The 14,695-nt window shown below is 38.3% G+C and overlaps 1 protein-coding gene across 1 annotated transcript in view; it reads right to left on the bottom strand.

Moving 5' to 3' along the window:
• ERLEC1 (endoplasmic reticulum lectin 1) overlaps positions 1-14,695 on the bottom strand; it is a 60,426-nt gene that overhangs the window by 25,939 nt on the left and 19,792 nt on the right. The window contains exons 7-10 of the mRNA XM_053712200.1: positions 10,077-10,300; positions 9,753-9,882; positions 9,367-9,525; positions 2,017-2,076 (exon numbers count right to left, since the gene is read on the bottom strand). Of these exons, the coding sequence (XP_053568175.1) occupies positions 2,017-2,076; positions 9,367-9,525; positions 9,753-9,882; positions 10,077-10,300 (573 nt within the window). The remainder of the gene's footprint in view (positions 1-2,016; positions 2,077-9,366; positions 9,526-9,752; positions 9,883-10,076; positions 10,301-14,695) is intronic.

Below are 14,695 nucleotides of genomic sequence, written 5' to 3' on the forward strand. Positions count from 1 at the left end.
ACAGGAGCAAGCTGGAGAAGGTAGCTGACGGTATTCAAATAAAACTTTGGGGCTTGGTTAGGAGTCTGAAAATCAGAGCAATGTTATTTAAAAATAAGCAAAATTATACATTTTTTAAAAAAAACAAACTTTATGGGCATTATAAATAGATCATCTAGAAAACATTTATGCAAAGAAAAAATGAGTGTATAATGGCCCTTTAAGTTAATATTGGGCTCCTTTTTCCACACAGAATGACAGCAGTATTTTCATGGTTAGTATTAGTAGTATGTTTCTATAGCAAACATAACAGGTGTATTAAGGCAGTCTGTGATTAGCCACAGCCAAGGATGCCAAGAATTTTCAAGGAGTATCTAAGTTGCTCTAAAACAGAACAGCTTTGCAATGTTTGCTAACAGAACATTTTCTAAGCAGAATCTTTTACAGTGCTTAACCACTTCACCCAAAAAGACGTATATATACGTCTTGCAGTACTTTGCCTATCGCACTGCAAGATGTATATATACGCCTTGGCTTCAGGAAGCACCAGCACTCTCGGCTGTGAAGTTACAGCCGAGATCTGGAGTTCCTAAAGCTTCAGGCGTCTGTCACATAAGGAGCGGGGGCGCATTCGGTGCTCTGGCTCAGTATGAGGGCAGATGCCTGATCGTTACAGATGGTGACACTGTGTGTGTCACCGTCTAACTATCTTGTGCAATTGCCGGCGGGACGTGAGGTCGGGAGGTGGGTGGGCGGCTCAGCAGCGAAGGGGGGAGGGAAGGGAGGGCCCTAAAGGACCAGTCAACACAGTAGATTTGCATAATCAACAAATGCAAGATAACAAGACAATGCAATAGCACTTAGTCTGAACTTCAAAATGAGTAATAGATTTTTTTTAAATTTTAAGTTATGTCTTTTTCCACTCCCCCTGTACCATGTGACAGCCATCAGCCAATCACAAATGCATACACGTACCATGTGACAGCCATCAGCCAATCACAAATGCATACACGCTTATTCTTGCACATGCTCAGTAGGAGCTGGTGACTCAAAAAGTTTAAATATAAAAAGACTGTGCACATTTTGTTAATGGAAGTAAATTGGAAAGTTGTTTAAAATGGAATATTCTATCTGAATAATGAAAGTTTAATTTTGATTGAGTGTCCCTTAAGCTACGGAACCCCCAAAAGAGACAGGGAGGGATGGGCAGCTACACTAAGGAAAAGTGGATTGGGTAGTGTGGGGGGCCCAAACAGAAAAAAAATAAAATAAAAAATATTAAAAAAAAAAAAAAAAAAGCAGTCTTTTATTTTCATACTGGCATACCTAAGATGGGGGTGACCAGTGGGGGAGAGAAAAGAGCTGTTTGGGAGGTATCAGGTAGGAATAAGGTGGTGGGAAGTGTCAGGTGTGAGGGTAATCTCTACACTAAAGCTAAAATTAACCTTTTAAGCTACCTAATTAACCCCTTCACTGCTGGGAATAATAAAAGTGTAATGCGCAACTGCAATTAGCAGCCTTCTAATTACCAAAAAGCAACGGCAAAAGCCATATATGTCTGCTATTTCTGAACAAAGGGGATCCCAGAGAAACTTTTACAAACATTTGTGAGATGATTGCACAAGCAGTATGTAAATAATTTCTGTACCAAAATGGGCCTAGATGAATACCTTGGGTTGTCTACTTAAAATATATATATATAGCCTTGACAGGTAAATAAAAAAACAAAAGGCTCTATTTCTGTTTAAATGGAGTGATAGCAAAAATGCTAAAACATTTTTGGTATTTTGGGCAAGTTTTTGTCTGAAAGCCCTAGTAGTGAAAAGGTTAACTTGTGAAATATAAATGTTGCATACATAATGGACTTTTATTCCCCCTTAAAAAATATGGTGGCTAAACCTTTATCCACTGACTAATATATATTTTGAGGCACTAACACAACCCATGAACAGTATATTTCATGTGACAAATCTGTGTTTATGATAAATATGATGGTGACATCTTGTGGTTGCACAGCAGAGGTGCACGTCAACTCACCTCATGGTATTGATGGACGTATTTCCCATAGCAAAATTCATACTTCCACCAACCAACACCCTACAAGTTAAAAACATAACATTTCTCGCATTAACAATATATACAGTATTTATTTTACAATGGAAGTCAATTGTCATCATACTAATAACCACATTTTAACAAACAACATTCTCAAAAACTATACATTAAGATGCTTATGGCAACATTATCCATGTTCCTGCTTTCAAAGAGTACAGAGCTATGATTAAGAAAATATACTTTTGTGCTTTTTTAAAATAAAAAAGCTAACATATTAAAATTATTAAAATGTCTTGGCTTATTATAAATGTGACCAGGATGTTAATCCTAAAAAGGTTCAGCCAGTGCACAGAGAGCAATTAACCACGGTTTTATGAACAAAAGATGGCAGTATATTGATTGTTAGCTAGCATTGATACATGACAGTGTTAAAGATCTTAAAAGGTTTTTGATTGGCTGGTCATACCTTTAAATAAAACACAGGTGTATAGCTTTGTATGCATGATTAAGGGACTGTGATCCCGAAACGTCGCAAACCTGTGCTGTTGTTATGCTTCAATAAAAGACATTTATGAAGACATTTTATATTGTGGGCTGACAGCCCTGATCCCTCTGATACAGGTTTATGTGACCCTTTTTTCCTCTTATTATTGAGTATTTTGGATATTATTATTTTTTTACTCCCAGGAAGGTTTTTTTTTTTTTTTTTTTATGGGAAAATATCTCTTTATTTTTTCCTTACATGCAAGAGCTTTTTCGGTGTGTGAACCATGTCGCAGAAGCTCTTTTAACTGCCTTATTTGGGACGTTTGATTTCTTAGAGCCGCCATTTTATCTCTTTTAAATCATGGAGATTGGTGTGCTTCGTAAGACTTAGGAGGATCTTAAGAGTTAGAAATGTAACCCTTTAGTATTGCCTTGCATCAGCTGTGTATGGCACGGACAATGCTGCTGAATGCGCTTATAGTAACCTTGGCACTATTTTATCTGTCCTGACAGCTTACGCACTCTATTAGTGCAAATAAAGAGGATTTTGGCGCCTTCGTCTGTCCCCTCAGTAGCGCTTTGTTTTAGCTGTAGATTTAAGAGGCAACAATGCGGACAGTATTAGACGTTATTTAATTTATGTGCTGCTCGGTCCTCCACCATTACTTATGAGACGGCGCCACTTTTTCCTCAGACAGGAGACTCAGATAAATAAAAAGAGAGAAGTGCTCAACCTGGGAACAAATAAAAGCATAATAGCTTGTTCTATGGCTAGTTACCACCCAAGAAGCAGCCTCTTTTTGCTTAACATGTGCCTTTTACAGAGAAGAACTTTCCTGAAGCATATCAGTCTGATCCTGACTTCACAGTACAGTCCAGCACCGAAATACCAGGCAATCCCTCTCTGAACGAGAGAAACAGCAAAACCCCAGACTTCCCTAAATGTCATATTTTGCATAAATAAAAAGGGGGATATGGCTGCACCTCACTGACGAGGCCCACAATAGGCCGAAACGTACATCTGGGGTTTTGCCGTTTCTCTCGTTCAGAGAGGGATTGCCTGGTATTTCGGGGCTGGACTGTACTGTGAAGTCAGGATCAGACTGATATGCTTCAGGAAAGTTCTTCTCTGTGAAAGGCACAGGTTGAGCAAAAAGAGGCTGCTTCTTGGGTGGTAACTAGCCATAGAACAAGTTATTATGCTATTGTTCGTTCCCAGGTTGAGCGCTTCTCTCATTTAATTTATGCAAATATGACACTTAGGGAAATCTCCCTAAGTGTGATGCGGGAACCCAGACGTGGACCCATTGCTCAGTGTGCCTAGAGGGATATGGCTGCACCTCACTGACAAGGAGCACAATAGGCCGAAACTTACTTCTGGGGTTTTGTTGTTTCTCTCTTTCAGAGAGGGATTGCCTGGTATTTCGGGGCTGGACTGTACTGTTAAGTCAGGATCAGACTGATATGCTTCAGGAAAGTTCTTCTCTGTGAAAGGCACATGTTGAGCAAAAAAAAGACTGCTTCTTGGGTGGTAATTAGCCTTCTCTCTTTTTATTTATGCAGAAGAGACTTAGATAGACTGTAATTATGGCGGCAGTGCGTTTTTTTGTATCACGCAATTGGTCCGTTTTTCTCTCTGCGTTTTTTCCCCTCTTTCTCGCTGCCGGTCTCTTAATTGCTAGTGAATGCTAATCATTGAGACCTTATTTTTTACACTTATGCTCGGCTCACTGCAAGGTGCAATCAGACCACGCTATTAGTGCAAGTGAAAGCTACTGCACTTTGGTCGTTTAGTTTTCCTAATCTTAAAGTGTATTTTGACTTAAGCTTTGTCTGAGATCGTTATTAGACATGTCTCTTCATTGAGAGGAGGACTGAGGGCTTTTAAACTTTTACATTTTTTGTCCTCATTTATATTTGCCTGATAAATACGGTTGGTCCTTAATTATATTTATTTACCTTTTTGTGCAATAACATTTTGCAATGGGTATGAGGAAAGATACTATTCTCCTGAACTTTAAAGGGCCATTATACACTCATTTTTTCTTTGCATAAATGTTTTGTAGATGATCTATTTATAAAGCCCATAAAGTTTTTTTTTTTTAAAAAAAATTATAATTTTGCTTATTTTTAAATAACATTGCTCTGATTTTCAGACTCCTAACCAAGCCCCAAAGTTTTATTTGAATACCATCAGCTACCTTCTCCAGCTTGCTCCTGTTTGTGTAAAGAGTCATTTCATATGCAAAAGAAGGGGGAGTGTCTTATTTGCCACTTGCAGTGGGCTTTCCAACTACCTTTTCAACAGAGCTAAACTGAAAGCTTCTAAGTACGTTTTTAAACCATTTTATACTGGATTTTTATATCAGTATCTGTGCATCTTATTCTTTATAGTAGGGTCTATTACATGCAGTTATATGAAAATGAGTGTATACTGTCCCTTTAATGATATTTACTGCCATCTGGTGGCAAGTTAATGTAAATGTTCAGTTTCATTTTCAATAAAAAAAATTTTTTATATTATGCAGTTAATCTCTTTCATTTTAGGAGATTTTCACAATGTGGGCGGCAGCTAGAGTACTTGGCAATCTAAGTGCCCACAAGTCGTTTGTTTTATTTCATTCTATGTTTTATGAATAAAACTATAGATTCAGAGGTTACAAATTAAAATGAAGGAATTTTAATTGTCCTCATATATATTAAATATATACTTTAATATTTTTTATGTAAGGGGACTTTATCATGTATGTTTTCACGTATCATGATAGTTTCCTAAGCAGTCTGCTGTGGCCTAGTGGCTAGCGTTGCTTGCAGTACTGGAAGCAGAAGGTTCTGTGTTAAAAGCCAGCTGGGGGTGGCTGCTTGACTGGCACAACTAGCCTTTCAAAGATAAATATTTGCTTTGAAATTTATAGGAAAAATCTCTTTGAAATGTATGATTTTGAGTTTCCTATTTGGTTCTCTATAATATAAAATTTTTAGCCAGAATTTTAGCCTTGCGATTTTAGCTCACAGCGCTCTATAGCTAAAATCTTCTGTCTTTGTCCTTTATGGGCAGGACTTTAGTTGGACCTGGTCTGGCCGAATTTTTTTTCCAGGGAAAGGACTTCTTCCGTCCTCAATACGAAAAGGGTAGCCCTAAGGGGTCGATAGATTTTTTTTTTTTCTTATACACAAAAGTCTTTCTCTTCAAACCGGAGCAATCCAGGATTTCTTGAAGATTCTGTCTACCTTGGATTAAAGAGTTTCAATCCAAGGATTCTTCCTCTGAGTCTAATCAGCATAATGGGGTTTCTTTGCTCTGTCGATAGGCTTGGATCCACGATGTCCCAGACCCTGTTTTGTTTTGTTCTTCCTGGGACAAATTTAACCTGTCACAGTGATCTGAGAATCAAGTGAAGAGGCCTTAGTAAACTGCGTAAAGGTCCTATCTTCTCTGGCAATGATCTTCCTGTTCCCATAGAAGAACAGGGTCAAGGATCTATTTAGATCTATTTGTGGGGGAATTTTCTGTCTCATCATATTCCTCAGGGTCCAGTCCTTCAAGATGGAAACTATTTATTCCATTCTTCCATTGGTTCAAGAAGGACCATAGACCTGAAGGATGCATATCTTCATGTTCCCATTCACACGTATCACCACCAGTTTCTGAGGTTTGCCTTTTTGGACAAACATTTCCAGTTTGTAAAACTTACGTTTGGTCTTGCCACGGCTCCCAGAATATTCACAAAGGTTCTGAGGGCACTTTTGGCGGTGGCCAGATCTCAAGGAATGCGGTGGTGCCTTACCTAGACGATATCTTGGTTCAGGCGTCATCTTTTCAACTAGCAAAATCTCATTCAGAGATGTGGTTGTCTTTTCAACGTTCCCACCGATGGAAAGTGAATATGGAACAGTGTTTACTTGTTCCAGCTACAAGGGTGTGTTTCTTAGGAACAATCAGAATCCCTGTCCATGACGATTTTCTTGACGGTTGTCAGAAAATCCAAACTTCTTGCATTGTGCCCCTCTCTCCAGTCTGCTATTCGTCCATCAGTGGCTCAATGCATGGAGGTGATTGGTCTGATGGTTGCTTCCATGGACATCATTCCTTTTGCTCGGTTCCATCTGAGACCTCTGCAATTATGCATGCTCAGTCAATGGAACGGAGACCATTCAGATTTATCGCAAGGATAGATCTGGATCCCCTAACAAGAGGCTCTCTCTCATGGTGTATTTCACAGGAACATCTGTCTCGGGGCACTTGCTTCCTGAGACCTTCCTGGGTGATTGTGACTACGGACACTAGCCTGTTAGGCTGGGGAGCAGTTTGGAGCTCTCTAAAAGCTCAGGGCCTGTGGACTCGGGAGGAGTCTTCTCTTCCCATAAAACATAGTTGAGTTGAGAGCAATCTTCAATGCCTTGACAGCTTGGCCTCAATTATCTTTAGTCCGGTTTATCAGATTCCAGTCGGTCAACATCACCTCAGTGGCTTACATCAACTACCAGGGAGGAACTCAAAGTTCCTTGGCCATGAAGGAGGTGACTTGCATTCTGCAGTGGGCGGAAGCTCACAATTGTCTCCTATCTGTCATCCACATTCCAAGAGTGGACAACTGGGAGGGGGATTTTCTGAGCAGACAGACAGACTTTTCATCCTGGGGAGTAGGCTCCCCTTCCGGAAGTGTTCTAAAGGATAACCCTCAGGTGGGGTGTTCCGGAGTTGGATCTAATGGCGTTTCATCAAAACGCCAAGCTTCCAAAGTACGGATCAAGGTCAAGAGATCCTCAGGCCACTCTGATAGAAGCTTTAGCGTTTCCTTGTATCTTCTCTCTGGCATACCCGTTTCCTCCGTTTGCTCACCTTCCACAATTCATTGCTCGTATTCAACAGTAGAGAGCATCTAATTCTAATAGCTCCTGCATGGCCTCACAGGATCTGGTTCGGATGTCATCTCTTCCAACTTGGAGTTTTCCTCCGAGGAAGGATCTTCTACTTCAGGGTCGATTTCTCCATCCAAATCTGAATCCTCTGAGATGGACTGCTTGCAGATTGAACGAATAGTTTTGTCTAGACGTGGTTTTTCTGAGGCGGTCATTGATACCATGCTTCAGGCTCGTAAACCTGTTACTCATAGGATTTACCATAAGGTATGGCAAAATTACCTTTATTGGTGCGAATCTAAGGGTTTCTCCTGAAGCCGGGTGAGGATTCCCTGTATTTTATCTTTTTTTCAGGATGGTCTGGAGAAAGGGTTGTCAGTCAGTACTCTGCAGAGTCAGATATCTGCACTGTCTGTTCTTTTGCACAAACGCCTGGCTGATTTGCCAGATGTTCAATATTTTGTTCAGGCCCTGGTCAGAATCAGGCCTGTGTTTAGTCCTGTTGCTCCTCCTTGGAGTCTTAACCTTGTTCTTAAAGTTTTGCAGCAGGCTCCGTTTAAGCCGATGCATTCTGTTGATATTAAATTGTTATCTTGGAAGGTTTTATTTCTTCTTGCCATTTCTTCTGCTCGCAGAGTGTCAGAGCTTTTGGCTCTGCAGTGTGATTCCCGTACCTTATTTTTCATGCAGATAAGGCGATCCTTCGTACTAAGTTGGGGTTTCTCCCTAAGGCTGTGTCGGATCGAGACATTAATCAGGAAATTGTTGTTCCTTCTTTTTGTCCTAATCCTTCTCAGAAAGATCGTCTGTTGCATAACCTGGATGTTGTGCGTGCTCTACAATTTTACATCCAGGCAACTAAAGATTTTTGGCAATTGTCTGCCCTGTTTGTGGTTTTCTCTGGCAAGCTTAAAGGTCAGAAGGCCACTTCTACTACCCTTTCCCTTTGGTTAAGAAGTGTTATTCGTTTAGCTTACGAGACATCTGGACAGCAACTTCCTGAGAGAATTGCGGCTCTTTCCACTAGGGCTGTCTCCTCATCCTGGGATTTCAAAAATTAAGCTTCTGTGGAGCAGATTTGCAAGGTGGCAATATGGTCTTTGCATACTTTTTCCAAATTCTACAAATTTGATACTTTTGCCTCGGCTGAGGCCTTTTTTGGGAGAAAGGTTCTTCATGAGGTGGTGCCTTCTGTTTATGTCCTCCTGCCTTTTTTTCCCTCCCTTTTCATTCCGTGTCCTCTAGCTTGGGTATTGGTTCCCACTAGTAATTGGAATGAATTTGTGGACTCTCCATGCCATAGGAAAGAAAACAAAATGTATGCTTACCTGATAAACTTCTTTCTTTCCGGGCATGGAGAGTCCACAACCCCACCCTCAATTAATTTTAATTTGGTAAGACAGTTACACTTAACAGCTTTGCTGGGGTGCTATTTGCCTCCTCCTGCTGGCCAGGAGTTGAATATCCCACTAGTAATTGGAATTAAGTCATGGACTCTCCATGACCGGATTTTTTTTTTTTTATCAGATAAGCATAAATTTAGTTTTTTTCAAATTTTTGACACGCAGGCAATACACCTAATCGAAGCTCCACCAAGGATTTTCAAACCTGTCATCATGCCCCCCAACAGGCCAGATTTTGAGGATATCTGAACTGAAGCACAAGTAAAATAACCAGCTGATTAGTAAACATGGTTATTTTACCTGCTCTCGCCCAAGGTAATACTGAAAATCTGGTCTGTTATGGAGGCATGAGGACAGGTTTGAAAACCCTTGGTCAAGCATCAGAGTGAGAACAGGAGGTGGAGTTTTAAAAACCCCTGTACTTGATTGAGTATCAGATAAATAAACATTGGACATTCATTTCTCCAGTGTAATTAATTTCAACAACAGTTTTGTACTATTCTAAAATAATTTTCCAGAAAATAAATTTTTGAATTCTAAAGAATAGTTTCTACTTATTAAAATAAGCATGTGGTCTTACCCCATGAAAGCAATACGAGCCACTGAGGAACTCCTTGATAAGCTGCTCATCTGTCAGTTTGGAAATGTGGGTAGTTCCCACAGTTACTTGCTGCTGAGTTCCAACTGCAACTGGCTTATGAATAGTAGAAAACTTCTCTTTCATGGCTTGACGTTCTTCCTGAAGTCATTACGGTTCAGAGTCATATCATTAGATATATGCTAATAGTGTGATTACATAATTAAAAATAAACAAATAGTTTGTAATAAAAAAATGGAGTTTTGCATTTTCTTTAACGGCAATAAAAAAATAAAAAATACAAATCTTAAAAATATGCAAATAGTAAATTATCTAAACAAGGGTTTTTACTTGAAATAAATAGATTTAAATAAATAATGAAAAATTACCTCCTTGTTGGTTTTAAATGGCCCCTTAACTATTTCTTGCTGTTGTTCAAGTTTCTCAAGACTCTGAGGCCTTAGAGGAGATCCTGGCATTGACTGACAAAATATATCATTTATAGGCGAGGTTCTAAACCTGTTTTAGGGAGATGGGGAACATAAAAGTGGAATCTATGAATACTGAGGAGCTAGCTGTGTAATTTAAGAATATATAAAGCTCTGAGCCATCATTATAGCGTTTCTTAGATTTATCAAGCATAATCAGTTAATGTAGACCATAATATTCATCTCAGATTATCTTTGAAGCTTAGAAATTAAAATTAAACTCACCTATACTTGGGATGGCTACAGAGAAGAGGTGTCAGAATTACAATTTCATATTCACAAGTTGTTATTTCAGCAACGGATAGAATTTCATGCTTTGCATCCGGATGACAAATATACATGACTGTACTGCTCCTAGGTAGGTCTTGCTTTAAACTACAGGGGGTTCCATTTCCCATCTCTATAGGATAATATGGAGTAATTTGCCCTTCGATATTTTTTGTGTGGCTCTACAAAAAACAAAACAATGATTAACATGCAGAATGAAGGAAATTAGCAGCACTACTATTATTTAAAGTTTTCTTGTTGTGATCTTTATTCCAATTCATTTAAAAGGACAGGGAATTTTTATTGTTTAAAAAAAGACAGATAATCCTTGTATTACCCATTCCACAGTTTTGCATAACCAACACTATTATATTAATACACATTTTACCTTTGTGATTATCTTCTATGTAAGCATCTTCAGACTGCCCCCTTATTTCAATTCTTTTGACAGACTTGCATTTAAGTCAAATCAGAGCTGACTCATAAATAAGTCCACAGGAGTGAGCACAATGTTTATATATGGCCCATATGAACTAGCGCTGTCTAGCTGTGAAAACTGTCAAAATGCACTGAGATAAGAGGTGGTCTTCAAGGGCATAGAAATTAGCATATGAGCCTTGTTTCAAATTGCATATCTGAATCATGAAAGTATAATTCTGACTAGACTGTCCCTTTAAGGTCTTTCCCTGCAATAGGCACATCATTATTGATAGAGACAAAACAAGAATGAAAGACAGGGCTATAGTGATGCTTGGTGCAAATAAGTACATTGCTATGGTAATAAAGTATCAATATACAATTATTTAGGTTGTGCATTCAATAAAGCATTATATACTTAAAGGGACAGTAAAGTCAAAGTTAAACTCATGATTCAGATAGAGCATTTCCTTTTAAACAACTTTCCAATTTACTTCTATTATCAAATTTGCTTTGTTCTCTTAGTATCCTTTGCCAACGAGCATACCTAGGAAGGCTCAGGAGCAACAATGCACTGCTGGGAGCTGATGACGGCACAATTGTCTCACCTGATGTGTTCAGATAGCTCCCAGTAGTGCATTGTTGCTCCGGAGACTACTCTTCAACAAAAGATAAGTTAATAAACCAATTTGATAATACAAAAAGTTGTTTAACCCCCTAAGAACAAAGTTTCCCCTCCCCCCTTTTCTGTTCTTAAATGAGAGGCATTTCTGCTCAGTATTGGTTTCACCAGAATTGTCTGTTCTCTTATTAAAGCACCAGTAAATACAGTAGATCAACAAATACATGAGAAAAACAGATGCAATAGCACTTAGACTGAACTTCAAATGAGTTGTAGATTTTTTTCTGACAAATTTCAAAAGTTATGTCTATTTCCAATCCCTGTGTCATTTTAAAAGGATTTTACCATTTATATATTTTCCTTTACTTCATTTGTGCAGTGTCCATTACTTTCTGTCAAAGCACACCAAGGGGACTAGGGTAGTTACAGGAAGGCATATATAGCTTAATGTCAAATCTTTCAGGAGCAAGCTGGCTTTCTCTAGCATTCACTGAACAATAATAAATAGTCAATGTATTGCCCATGCTCAGTAAAGGATAGAATGCAACTTGTGAACTGAAAGTGAATGTAAAGTTTCATGAATAAGTTTTTCATGAAACTTTACAGTGCAGCGTATTTTTAAAAATACTTACCTTTTTCTTCAGCAAAGCTGGATCGGCGATCCCCCGCCTGCTTCTCATGCTGTACTTAGCACAGCAATAACAAAACCAGCTTCCTCCAATCACGGCGTGGCCTCACGAGATGGACGCTCTGGGATGCACGCCATGATTGGAGAAAGCCGGTTTTGTCATTGCTGACGTAAGTACAGAGGACCTATGGGCGGGAGATCGCCGATCCGGCTTTGCTGAAGAAAAAGGAAAGTATTTAAAAAAATATGCTGCACTGTAAAGTTTCATGAATAAAAGTGTCCCTCTTTTTAATAGTATTTTTAAAAACCGGGCACTTATTCATGAATCTTTACATTCACTTTAAGTTGTCAACAAGTGCTCATTCTGCAGGAGCACAAGTAGGTTGTTTGCTTCTTTTTTTTACAAAAATTGTTTCCTAATAATAATAATAATAATTATTATATATTATTTTTTTAATTTAAAAAAAATATGGTATATAATAGAATATAGGTACCCTATATTAGGTACAAAAATTAACAATAAATATAAATTGAATACTGAATAATTGGACAAAATTAGTTTTCTTCAGAACCATTTCTACATAGCTAGTGTAGCTAATGAAACATACCTCCAAACAGATGTACTATTTAGACCTGATTTTAAGAATACCCCGTATAGTTTCCAAGTAATTTATAGCACATATAGACCACATACTACAAAAAATGGAATTACTGGTTTATCACAAAAATTTGCTTTGCTTGGACTGTAAGCTTAAAGTGAATGTAAATTTTGATGCTAAAGTGCCCGTTTTTTTTAACAATTCAATTAAAAACAGGGGTACTTTAATTCATCAAAATTTACATTTCACTTGTTTTGTGAAAAAATACTTACCTTTTAAACTTGACAGCCACTCCAGTTCCCCCTGGTCGTTACAAGCCATTTCTGATGTCAGAAATGATGGATAGGTCATCCTCCAATCACGGCTTCCCCCCCGAGGGAATCCGTGTCTGATTCAACGCTGTGATTGGAGGAAGCCGGATTCCTCATTTTAGATCAAGGAAGAGGCTTTGTGACGGGCGGCGGAAGCGAGCGGCTGTGAAGATTAAAAGGTATTTTTTCACAACACGAGTGAAATGTAAATGTTGATGAATTAAAGTGCCCCTGTTTTTAATCAAATTTTTAAAAACCGTGCAATTTAGCATAAAAATTTACATTCACTTTAAAAAGGTATAGAAAAGTCAAGAATATACTTTCATGATTCAGATAGAGCATGTAATTTAAAGACACTATCAAAAATCACTTCTATTTTCAAATGTGCTTTGTTCTCTTGGTATCCACTGTTGAAAATTAATATGCATATATCCTACACTAGTGGGAGCTAACTGGCGATTGGTGCTTACATACATTGGTCTCTTGTGATTGGATAACTAGATATGTCCAGCTAGCTGCCAGTAGTACAATGCTTTTCCTACAGCAAAAATTAACAAGAGAATGAAGCATGAAGGGGTTTCCGGTCTTTAATAGCCGTTACCCAATCCAAAATTGCTACACAAAAGTATATATTTTGATAAACTAGACACCCCAGGGTATTTACCTAGAGGCAATTTGACACTTGTAATTTAACCTTTTTTTTACCACTGATTTAGAGATAAAAAAACAAAAACAACACTTTATTAAAATAAATTTCACATTTTTATTCACATACATGCTCACAGGGAGAGAAGGGAATGGGTCATGTCTTATGTGATCAATGTGACTGAGATTGCCTGTGATCACTGTGACTGGCTGAGGTTGCCACTTGCATGACACTGATGTCTCTGGCTTTAACGACATTCCTATAAGACCGAACAAGCAAGTGCAGGGCAAATGCATGATGTGTATTCCCATATCTGAAGTAAATGCATCATCTGTACTACCAGTATATAGCAGTAGAAATGGCAATTATTTATTTCACACTTAACACTTTCAAAAGTGTTAAGAATGCAACAGGGATTATTTGGATATGCGATCTCAGGGACACCCCGTCTCTGCTGGCCTCCATATTGCTAGTTCTGCAATGCTTCACTCATCACTCGGGTGTCCTTAAAAGGGACATTAAAGCCTAAATTAAACTTTCATGATTCAGATAGAGCACGCAATTTTGAACATCTTTCCAACTCTATTATCTAAATGTGGACAATCTTTTTATATGCCGGTCTATGATTAAGGCGGTGAAAAGCTGAAATACGTAAGACTGTCTCTTATCTGTGTTTTTATCACCATTTGTAGATGGATTTGTAGGTTTAAATAAACTGAACATTTTTTGGGATGTCAAATCTTTTTGGCTGCCCACTTTTTGAGGCACCAGCTCCTATTGTGGATGTGCAAGAATACACAGAATATACGTATATCCATTTTGTGATTGGCTGATGGCTGTCATTTGATGCATTTGGAAAGAAATTTTAACCAACTTTGAAATTTGTCAGACAAAAATATACTACTCACTCGAAGTTCAAACTAAGTGCTTTTGCATAGTCTTTTTATTATGCATGCATTGATTATGCCATTCTACTGTGTTCAGTGGTACTTTAAGGACTTAACCATGGATGTCGTACCATGTAAGTCATCTGTCATTAAGGGGTTAAAACTGCATGTTCTATCTGAAACATTAAAATTTAAAGGCACAGTAAAGATTACATACATTGTGCACAAATAATAAGAACAATGAGACTGACTTTTTGCAAATAATTCCTTCTCTATATTTAAAGCCCCAAAAAGCCCTCAGGTTGTTGACTTACATCCCTTCCTTCTGGTGTGTCATTTAACCCCCCCCCCCAAAAAAAAAAATGCATGATAGAGTTGTTCTCAAATGATAACCTGCTTGATCTCACCATTCATCTAAATGTAACAATCTTTTACAATAGATAAAGCAGCCGATGGATTTATCCAGT

This window comes from Bombina bombina, chromosome 4 (assembly GCF_027579735.1).
Source record: "Bombina bombina isolate aBomBom1 chromosome 4, aBomBom1.pri, whole genome shotgun sequence".
NCBI lineage: Eukaryota > Metazoa > Chordata > Amphibia > Anura > Bombinatoridae > Bombina > Bombina bombina.